We start from the raw sequence: 11,259 nt of genomic DNA, 5'->3' as shown, positions 1-11,259 counted from the left end.
GGATGACTGTTGGATGATAGATGTTATATGGATGAATGGATGGATTGATGCATACTTTATTGATCCCAAGTAGAAATTTGCTTGTGTGCAGTAGCAAAGGAACATAATATAATTATGTATTATTATTATTATTATTATTATTAGGAACAGACATAAACACAATGCAAACTGTAAGACAATCTGTGAGACAAAACACAAACTCCCTTCCGTGAAAAGATACCTAGAGGCTGAATTGTGCGATGACACTATGATTCATGGCAAGTATGGAGAGAAAGCATGTGTGCTTTAGACCTGGGGCGAGTGTCACTGTGTTAATGAGCAAACCAGCTGCTGCTGATGTTACAGCTACATGTGAAAGGAGTGTCCAGGGATGTCTCCACCAAGAAGACACTTCCCAGGTCTCTCTACCAGCTTACATCTAAATGCTCGTCGGAGTGTTACTTACACAAAAATGTTCTAGGGGCAGACTGAAAAATGATTGGTTCAGAGAGAGAACCAATCACATTGTAGAGGAGGCGGGGCCAATCAATCAGGTGTCTTGGTCCTGCCTCCTTTAGTTACTTAGACCCGCCTCCTCTGCAATCTGATTTATTATCTCTCTGAACCATCATTTTCTGCCCTCAGAACATTTTTGTGTAAGTAAAACTCCCATGAGCCATCTAAATCCAAATGTTTGCATATGAAAAGTTCTTGATTCAACTTATATTTCTTCACAGGAATCCTCACCATAAAAGCATTTATAGGTATTTTTTTGTTGCTGTCTTCTGAACAAATGTAGACCCAATGCATAGAGAAGAAATGCATTGACAAAATAGGGATTTTTTTTTAGCTGTTTTACAGTTGGTGCTAAAACCCCTTTAAGGGAAACAAACAGTGGTGTATAAGATGTACACTCTATATGACGATGCACTTCGCATTGATTGGAAAGCGTCGCATGCTCCTTTAAGCGGCGCCAGCGACACGCACGGGGGAGTCTCTCTGGGTCACCATTTACAACGTTAACCCGAGGAATGGATCTGGCAAATGGGCTGACAAGCGAGATTCCCGAGCTGGAGAAAGTCAGAGACGGACCTCGCGTCGTGTGTTTACGGGGAAACTCTCTCTGCTTCACAGCTGGCTCTCTTTCATAAAAGGAACGTCTTCCTGGAAAAAATAAACCATTCTTTAAAAAATAAGGTTGTAACTTTTTCCACAACCCCCATCTCTCACTACAAACAGTAGTTTATCTGACGGTTTCTGGATTTCATCAGTAGTTATGTAGAATTCAACTATTATTCCTTTTGTTCTGTAGTGGATACTTCAATAGTTGTAAACATAATTACAGGGCAGGGTTTGCAAATGTACACATACTGCTTTCAGATGATTTAGCTTCATATTAGTGTTTTAATGTTTCACACGTCCATTGATTGCTTTCATATCTAGTAAACATTCTTTGGAAATACTTCCAAGGAGAGCCGTTTCCAGTCCTTTGTGTGTTTTTTTTTTTTTTTTGGATGTCACTCTCGTTTCCTTACTGTTGGCCTCCCTGAAGGTAGATTTTAGTTGGTTAATCTCTATGTAAATCTGAGTTCTCTTGGGATTTCACGTGAAATGTGGCAAGACGGCGGCAGGGGAGCAGATGAAAGCAGATCAATCGTTGCTAGGAGAATATGGATTTTTGTGCTTGTTTGCGCTATTACGCAAGCTCACTGAGCAAGGGATTAAGCAGGAAGGAAGTTCCGCCTCATTTGTCAAAGGGATTCTTCTGAATCTACATCTTCACCTGTCTTCAAAGGTACAGATTCCCATGACTCAATATTACATCAAATTGTAATATAATGGCTGGGAAAAAAAATGCATTTTGTCTGTCACCTGTTGTTTTGTTAACTGGTGCTTCTTATCAGGTACGTCTAACATTTGAAAGAATACTTTACAACGTATTCCATAGTCATCAATCTGAAGAATCTTTCATGAGGATTTCAGTGGAAAATCCAAAAACTAAACTCAGCCATGAGGGCACCAAAGGAAAATGTATTAATGCATGAACAAAAAAGCCTAATGAAAGGTTTCCAAATTTGACATCAGTGATGAATACAAAACAGACAGTATCACCGCTTTCCTGCAATTTTGCACGGCACTGTGGGATGCCACTGAATACTAATCAATTCAATAAGCTAAACCCGTGTCTGGAAGCAATTGTTGGGGGATGTGACTGAAAGGGCCAGCTCGTGCCGGGGGATTCAGAGCCCCTGCCTTCCTGCTGCTGAATTCTGCACTGTCATGTGTTTCGTCCGGATCAATAGGCACTGTGGGATTTCATTTGTTTTAAAAGCTGCTCCACTGCAGGATATCTCCTATAACACCTAACTACCAAAAAGAGTTTATTATATAACTAGAGAATTTTAAGAAATTACGTCAACCTCTTCCAGGAACAACTGACCCAAAAATGTTGTACTAGAACTCCGCTAACACAAATTAAAGGATGCTTTAATCGCATTTTCAGCCGCTGTGAATATAATTGTACCATTCTGAATATAAGCATTGATTTTTTTTTCAGCGAATGACAATCCTCATTGCAGATCCCATATCCAGTCATAGGAGTACCGTTGACTTTCAGTGCTTCTCCAAAAAGCCAACTGACCACATGAGTTGAACTGGGTTTTTGTAATAAAAATCAATGAAATCAATAAAATCACACTGCGACTTGGGAATGGTTTTTGGGAATGTTGGGCAGCCATGCAGATAAGGCCCCTTGGCAGAAGCAGGGACGTGAATCTGAAGGCATGGAGACCTATGGAGCCTCAGTAGGTTCCCAGGACCATCAAGACCTCAAAGTGGGAGATCATTGTGCTGGAGGGACCGTCAAGACCTCCGAGTGGGAGATCATTGTGCTGGAGGGACTGTCAAGACCTCTGAGTGGGATATCATTGTGCTGGGTAGATTTGCAGTGCACTGTTTTCCTAGAACAAAATCCTTGGCTTTGGAAGGATAAGTGCAGTTTATAAAGTGCAGAAGTAGCTTTGGTCTATTACTATGAGGTGATAATATGACCAGTAGATACATGTAAAGTACGCAGCAAGTAACAGGCACGAATGTAGAAGTTACTGTGACAAGAGTGGATGTGGCCATATCATCTGAAGATTTCCCAGTATGTAACACTATGACAGGCAGGTTTTAGGATGGGTCACGCTACATTTACACCTTCCTTCCTGCGACGAGGCTGGAAGGACGGTTTGTTTTTTGTTTGACAGATCTAAACAAATTGCAATAGAGGCCAACTATATCGATCATCCCTCTATCTGGAGTTCAATCACAGCATCTATCCATGGCTATAATGTTATTGCTGATATTCTGCAGTGCGGCAGCCCACGGGTGTGTCTAGACAAATCTAGGAATCCCACCGAACGCTTTGAAATGGTTCCTCTCCTTTACGTAAGTTTGTATGAAGCAATGCTGTTTTTCTGCTGCACATTCTGGAATCCCAAAAGGTGTTTCCCAGGTGCCAGTTAGCAATTTATCAAAATCTTAAGGTCTTAACCAAAGCCTTCCTCATAATATTTCAGAACTATTAAAGATAATCCATATTTCTTAAACAGTGGATTCTCACTTAAATAGTCAAGCACTGCATGATTTCCCCCCCCCCCCCCCCGTTTCGTCTTGCCTATGCTGAATTATGCACAGCAGATTTTCCTGTTGTTGGCTGGTATCCATGCCAGGAGAAGTGGATGAAAATGTCCCGAAGGTGCGCAGGGTCCACAGCCATTGTGCGCATCACCATGACGACCAGCACCTGCACGCTCGTTTGTGCCGATTTTCTCATTCCGCCCTATGAAGGCCATGCGGCTACAGCGTTCCACACGGACGCGGTCCCGCTACACGCGTGTCGCCGCGATAGTACGGCAGCTACGTTAACACAGCACTTTTTTGTTTCTGCAGTAAAGCAAATAGATTTATTAAGCACTTTAAGATACATCAGGAAATTCAGCTCAATATAATACAGGAAATAAAATTTGGAAATGAAGTTTAATGTACATTGTAAGCTATTTACAATCACCCGATTTAAATGAAACTGAAAAACATAAAAATGACATTTTGCAGAAGAAACCAAAATGAACTTCAGGGCCTAACGAATGACTCAACAATTATTCACTGTTCAGTCCAACATGCCCTTCTGTTTTTTATTTACAGTTCTCACTTCAACTTCTTGTCCAAAGGGGCGGAGGAGAGTTAGACCTTTATCTGACAGATTGCCACGTTTCGCCTTCTTTAAGTGTAATTGTGCATCAAAGACAATGATTTTTCCGTTCTGCTTTCCATTTTCTTCTCGGCGAGGCGGCACACTGACAGGGCTCTGAAAAGCCAGCAAAAATATGACGTTACAGAAAAATGCTCACACACGCCTCCCGCTGGCCCAGGAGAAACAGCTGCTTGCAGTCCCGCAGCCCGTCCCGTTCCAAAGCCCAGCGCCCGACTTTCCGGAAAGCTCACACACATCTTCCACCCACTCTGTCTCACGTTTTAACACAAATGTAATGCAACACTTTGAACGATGCTTCACAAATATTTTGGTTTCAAGACTGCTGCCTGGAGAGAAGTTTATCTTGGGGCGGGTGTGTGTGTGTCTGGGGGGTGGTGGGGTTGTGCTGCAAAGTCAGCCATTTTGAAAACGGGAAAAACCTGTGCTGTTTAAAGTAAACTGTGCAGCCTTGTCAGACATATAGTCCAACTGCCATCTGGGGTGGGGGGAGGGGCTATGTTTGCATTTTTTTCTTGCATTGCAGAGCACACATGGGGGAGTATCACTACTTTAAATGAAATGTCATATTTAGCACCAAACTTGCACGTGATGAGATTGTTGTTCAAATTTAAAATGGGATTTAAAAAAAACAACAACAACAACAACAACAACAAGTAAACGTCCCACAGGGACAAAACAAAACCAAGTGAGTTTGAGTTCCATGACTTCTGTTCCCTTGCAGCCAGTAACACTATGTGTAACAAACAAAAGTCATTCACTAGGATGGAGTCCTGCATTTCTGCAGGCAAAATATAGACACAGCACCATGTTAAAAAAAAAACAATACAATACAAAGTGGCTTTTTCCATAATAAATATGCTTGATTACACCCATATTGCAAATTAGCAGTGCTACTATACATACAATGTACTAGATGTTCAGCGCATAGATGTGAAACTCTGGATGGTCAAAGAGGCGGAGATTCAATGATGTTACCCGGTGTCATGAAATGCATTAATACTACGATGTTGTTGCGATACTGTACTTGCCAGTACATTGTCCCAAGCACGTACATTTGCAGGCAAAAAAATTAAACACACAAAAGGAAATGGGGGGGGGGCGGGGGGAAACATTGTACAAATTCGACAATTAGTTTGTTAGGAAACAAGCAAAAAAAACAAAAAACAAACACACACATGAGAAACCAAACCAAACAAAAATGAAAAGTGCATCCTCTACGCATTAAATATTGATATGTTAAATAAAATGGTAGCGTGCAGGGTTACACTGAAAACGCCGTCCCAACCGTAGGCACATTGCAGCATCAGTCTACATTATCCGTGTGCAGAGACCAGAGTTTTTTTGCAAGCTTCTGAGGTGCAAGATCAGTAATATGCAGACTACTGATCATCTCCTCCTGAACAACAGATGCTCCTCTTGACAAGCCTGAAACAAGAACACAGAAACTTGTTTAAAACTTAGCAAAGATGGTTTCCTGGTGCTATTTTTTGTGCTCAGGCTTTTCTGCAGTACGTGTTAAAATACTCGCAGCGGCCGAGAAGTGTCACGTAAATCCCTTGGCTGTAAGATAACACTGTTAACAAAAGATTCTCACTGACAAAAGCAAAAGGCAAGATTAACTATTTTGTAACAAAGCAACTACATTGAAGTCACAGCAAGCAAGAGCTGAATGGCATGAAGGAGAAAAAAAAAGTAAATCTAAGTCACTGCTGGGTTTGTTCCAGGTGCAGCAATTAAAAAACAGCAATGAAAGTGTACGCCGTGCTTAAACTGCTACTTTAACGCGCTTCCAGCTGGACATTTCATTGGCTCCTATTGGTCCAAGTCAGGCAGTGATTGGCAGCAAAATATAAATCCACCCGCTAGCTTTCAGGTCATTTTCCACAGCTACTTTTTTTTTTTTTAATCCATTAAAGATATACTCTACATATGAAATAAGGGAAATTTCCCATTCTTTCTCAGGTCATTTATCAATTTAATGAGAAGAATCTACAAGAAATAATAATTAATTGTGCAACATTTAATAAATTAATCTTCAATATGCTAGGCTTCTTAGGGTGGGGGTGACAGTCAACACCTGACCATTTCATATGCCTTGGAGTGCATTTCATCACCATCTGGCCAACTTGTGACCTGAAAAGCTAAATGGATTCATAAAAAAAAATACATATTAATTTAGGAGCTGTAAGGTCCAGGAAAGGGCCTTTCTAGCTCAATACTGGCATTTTCTCATTGAATGTTTCATGTTTAACAAGCTGACTAGCTATAATGCAGAATACTGACAGGCTTGGTGTTACAATACTAAAAATTTGACACCGACGTATGGAACTCCTCCAGATTTGACAGTGGCCTGGACAGTCTTACGGTCGAGGCGAATGCCAAAATGAATGATTATTTGTAAACGCACAGAATTGTCTGAAGAGGAACAGTGGAGCCTTTATGTTTGTGTGGAATTTCCCGCTTAACACCTGACTGACAAGCAGCTGTTACACAGCAGAACCACTCACCAGTTTTTGGACATACAAGTGAGCGGACACACACACACACACACACACACACACACACACACACACACACACACACACGCACACGCACACATACGCGCAAACAAACACACACACACACACACACACACACACACGTGCGCACCAACACATGCACGCGCAAACACACACATGCACGCGCAAACACACACATGCACGCGCAAACACACACATGCACGCGCAAACACACAACCCAAAGTTCACTTCAGCTGCTTAATTCATAAAGGCCTTTTGTTTCAAACAAACAGCTGCTAATTCAAAATGACTGATGAAAGCAGTTGCTTTGGCTCACAATTAAAGTATATTTATGTGGCACATGGCACAATGAAATTTAATCTTATAATAGCACTTACATTTGCATAATCTAAAATACCATCTCTGTACAGTAAAAATGATTTTATACATGGCATTTCCTATTAGAGTTAAAGTAGATTAGACTCCTATATTGCCAACTTCAAGTTGAAGGCTGACTTCCTGCTGGTAAGTAGTTGAACAGTTTCCCCCCTCAACAGCTAAAACAGATTAAATGTTACCATACGAAGAAAAAAAAAAAAGAGTATACTTTCTCATTCACGTGCGGGGGGCGGCAGCGGGGGGTTACTTTAAGATCAACATATTCCAACATATTCAAAACCAACTAACAATTATTGACAAACTTACCAGTTACAATGGGGTCTCTTTTTTGTAGTTAAAGCCAGATTCTGATCCTTCAATCTGTAGTTTGAGGGCTTGTTTAAGGCTTAATTCTGTCTCACCAATTGGGTAGCCATCAAGGACATCCTGGTGCCCTCTATCTTGTACAGTCCTGGGAACAGACACTCTGCCAAGGAACACCTGATTGCCCTGTAGGTGGTAATTAGGGTTGGTCATGATGCCGTTCCGCTTCTTCTCTGAACTACTCTGCTGCTGGATGAGGAATTGCTGTTGCGAGCGTCCCACTTCTTGCTGGGCGGAGGATGGGACGACGATCTTGCACTGTGGATCCTTCAATCCGATGTTTGAGACTGGTTTTGTAAGGGCGTTTCTTTTGTCCAACTGGGTCATCTCGTATTCTAACACAGGACCCTGGGTTGAACTACTGTTCTTAGACTTCTTCTTCTCTCCCGAAAGTCCTTTGCTCGAGGTGTTGGATGTGCCATTTCCAATTTTACTTCCTTTGGTTGATTTTAGACTGGATTTCACTTGGCTCCATTCAAATTCACTGGATGGAGAGCTAGGCTGTAGTCCGATGGACTTAGTGGTGGAGGACGGGGAAACAATAGACTGTCTACTTCGGCTACGAGGCAGAGAATGCTGCTGTATCTGCTCGGTGAATGTGAGCCCGTGGAAACTGTCTATTGGAACAGTCTGGGCTGTCGCAGTGGATGATGTTGTCCTCAGGGATGAATTCTTAGAACTTTTGAGGGAATTATTTGAGAGGGAGGACTTCTGCCGGTCTACTGTAGAGTCGGGGGACTCCGACGGGGAGCTGAAGGCGTGGCCCGGCCCATTCGACAGACCTCGTCCTGATGGCTGGAGGTCGCCTGCTCCTGTGCTACCGGAGCTGTTTGACTTTATTGTGAGTGACTGCATCTTTCCAGAAACAGAGATGGGAGTCTTCTCTTCCATCGTGTGTACTGGGGAGGGGCTGCAGCCATTCAAGCTTGAGGCACCATACTTTTCCAGGAGCTTTATGATTTGAGAGTGCCCCCCTTTCGCGGCCACCCGCATGGCCGTGCGGCCAAACTGATCGGCATGGTTGGGGTCCGCGCCGTGCTCAAGTAGGATCTGGACGACATCGATGTGTCCTTCCTGGGCTGCAATGCAGAGTGCAGTTGCCCCCTGGTTGCACGTGTGGTCCACATGGGTGCCGTTTTCGATCAGGAACTGGACAACTTTGGTATGACCCTGCCAGGCTGCAGACTGCAGGGCAGACCGCTTCTCGTTGTCGCAAGAGTTGACATTCGCATGACAATTGACCAGCATCCTAACCATTTCCATATGCCCCTGCCAGCAGGAAACATGGAGGGCCGTTCTCCCCTCTGTGTCACTAGCCTCAACATTGGCCCCATTCTCGAGGAAGTATTCTGCCATAGCCAGCTGGTTTTCAAGTGCCAAGATGTATAGTGTGGGGCGTCCATCTGCATCTTTAAAGTCTATGTCAGAACCATGGCTGAGGAGAAGTTCCACTATATCCCTGTGGCCTTCCAGTGCAGCCACCCGAAGCGAGTTCCTCCCATCATAGCCTCTCTGATCGATGTTGGACTTGTTTTCTAAAAGGATTTGCACACAGTCATAATGGCCCTCTTGTGCGGACAGTATTAGCGGGACGCGTCCATCATTATCTACTTCCGAACATCGTGCTCCTTGCTCAATTAGAGCTTCGCAGACTTGCCGGTGTCCCTCGAACGCAGCCATGTGGAGAGGGGTCCAGCCAGCATCATCCCGGTGATTCTCATCCAGTCCTCTGTCCAGCAGAGTCCGAACAACCTCCACATTCCCCTGAGCAGAAGCTATGCTCAACACTGTCCTACCCTCGCTGTCGATGCTGTCCACAGCCGCGCCCCAGAACAGCAAGGTGTTTACAACTGACGCATGGCCCATGGATGCCGCCGCGAGGAGCGGGGTCCTGCCGTTGTTGTCCGTGTGATCCACGTCCGCACCACCCTCCAGAAGTAGATCAACAACGTCCACATGTCCTTCATAGCCAGCCACCAATAGAGGGGTCATACAATCCTTGTCGCAGTGGTCAACTTCTGCCCCCCGTTCGATGAGGAGGCTGACGACCGAGGCGTGCCCTTTGCTGGCGGGGACACACAGAGCTGCAACCGAAAGGGCAGTTCTCCCATCGACGTCCTCATGGTTCACTTCTGCTCCATGGTCCAGTAGGTGCTCCACAATCTCCCGGTGGCCCATATACGCTGCAGCAATGAGTGCCGTCCTTCCTTCATTATCGGCTTTGTTAACCTCTGCCCCATGCTGGAGCAGGTTCAGCACTATGTCCTCATGACCGCCCCAAGCTGCAGCCCTCAGGGCCGTCCTGCTGTCAGCATCTGCACAGTCCACTTTTGCACCAGCATACAAAAGGGCAGACACTACTTCTGAATGACCCCCCCAAGCAGCCGACCTCAGGGCTGTCCAGCCATCATGGTCCGTGTGATTGATGTTCGCCCCACAGCCAATGAGACAGTTCACTACTTTAGTGTGCCCTTGCCTTGCTGCCAGCGTAAGTGCCGTCTGTCCATTGCTGTCTTCGAGCTCCAAGTTTGCTCTTCTGGAGATTAGAAGGTTTACTACGTCTAGGTTACCACTGTATGCCGCATTGGCTAGCAAAGTTCTACCGTTGGAGTCGCTTTGGTTCACGGGGGCCCCATTGTCCAGCAAAGTCCGAATCGAGTCTTCTCTTTCCAAGGCTTGCTGCACAATGCAAGATGCACGGTCATCCTCACTATTGACGTGGGCACCAGCTTTGACCAGGAGCTGCAATACCTCCTGTTCTTTGGGTATGGATGTTGTCAAGGAGTCCTTTGCTGGTGTGCCATTCCATACCATCCAGAGTGCAAGATTAAAGGGCTCTATCTGCAGGTTTGAGTTAATCAAATGCAATGCAAACTCTTGCACCTCCTGTGGCTTGAGCTCTTTGGCCCGGCAGGTGAAGCTCATTGCCATCATTCTGTGTCCTTCTGCCGCATTGCAGAGATATTTCTGAGTGCAGTGCTTGACATCCAACAGCCATTCAGCAAAACTATAGTGAAAAAGAATCTTTGTGCTGCCCAAGCCGTTGACCAGCAACTTCGAGAGGATGTCCATTTTCCTTTGAAACTCTTCCATGGTCAACGTCATGTTTTTCGTCCAGACAGCATGGTAAAGCTCCTTGACTGTCAGGGGCCTACATGAGGCTAGGATCACGTTGAGGATGGGCTGCACTTTGGTGAACTGCTTCCTTACAAACAGTCTCTGGCACAGCCACAGGTAAAGGCCGTTCAGTGTCCCAGGGATGTCGCGGATCTCACGCAGCATGATGAAGTTCTCCACCACTCCATCGAGTACCCGCTCTAAGTACAGGAAACAGCCGCTGCTCTTGATGTGAAGCTGGTTCAACATCTCGGCCGTCTCCTTGGTTAGGTGCTGCCTGAGAGCCTCCTCCTGGTCCAGGCGGTGCAGGATGTACTGCTGCACGTCTTTGACGATGTACGCTTTCCGGAGGTCATCCAGGCTGATCTTGCGAAATCCTGCAAGAGACCAAGAAGAATGGAAGTCAATTAGAAGTGAGCACTGCAATTTCATTAAATTCTGGGCATCAAAGGATTGCCTTATCTTAAAACAGATTCCACTTCCCTGAATTGCCAAGGTGTATTTACAACATTTTCTTTGTATACATAAAGTGGTTTTGTATCCCAATGGCCATACAATTATTTAATGCAGCCTCCCGCTGTCAGGTTTTATTCAGCAGTTAGACACTTTATCCTAACCCTTCACTCCTTAAAAGTAGCCATTAAA

At 44.7% G+C, this 11,259-nt stretch overlaps 1 protein-coding gene across 3 annotated transcripts in view; it reads right to left on the bottom strand.

The window, feature by feature from the left end:
• Positions 1-3,899: 3,899 nt before the first annotated feature.
• ankrd50 (ankyrin repeat domain 50) overlaps positions 3,900-11,259 on the bottom strand; it is a 28,649-nt gene continuing 21,289 nt past the window's right edge. For all 3 annotated transcript variants that reach the window (XM_023795895.2, XM_023795894.2, XM_023795896.2), the window contains 2 exons: positions 7,441-10,991; positions 3,900-5,662 (listed from right to left, as the gene is read on the bottom strand). In XM_023795895.2, the coding sequence (XP_023651663.1) occupies positions 7,444-10,991 (3,548 nt within the window). In that variant the 3' untranslated portion in view covers positions 3,900-5,662; positions 7,441-7,443. The remainder of the gene's footprint in view (positions 5,663-7,440; positions 10,992-11,259) is intronic.

Source organism: Paramormyrops kingsleyae, chromosome 12 (assembly GCF_048594095.1).
Source record: "Paramormyrops kingsleyae isolate MSU_618 chromosome 12, PKINGS_0.4, whole genome shotgun sequence".
NCBI lineage: Eukaryota > Metazoa > Chordata > Actinopteri > Osteoglossiformes > Mormyridae > Paramormyrops > Paramormyrops kingsleyae.
Note: the sequence above shows the minus strand (reverse complement) of the source record. Positions and strands in the feature narration are given on the sequence as shown.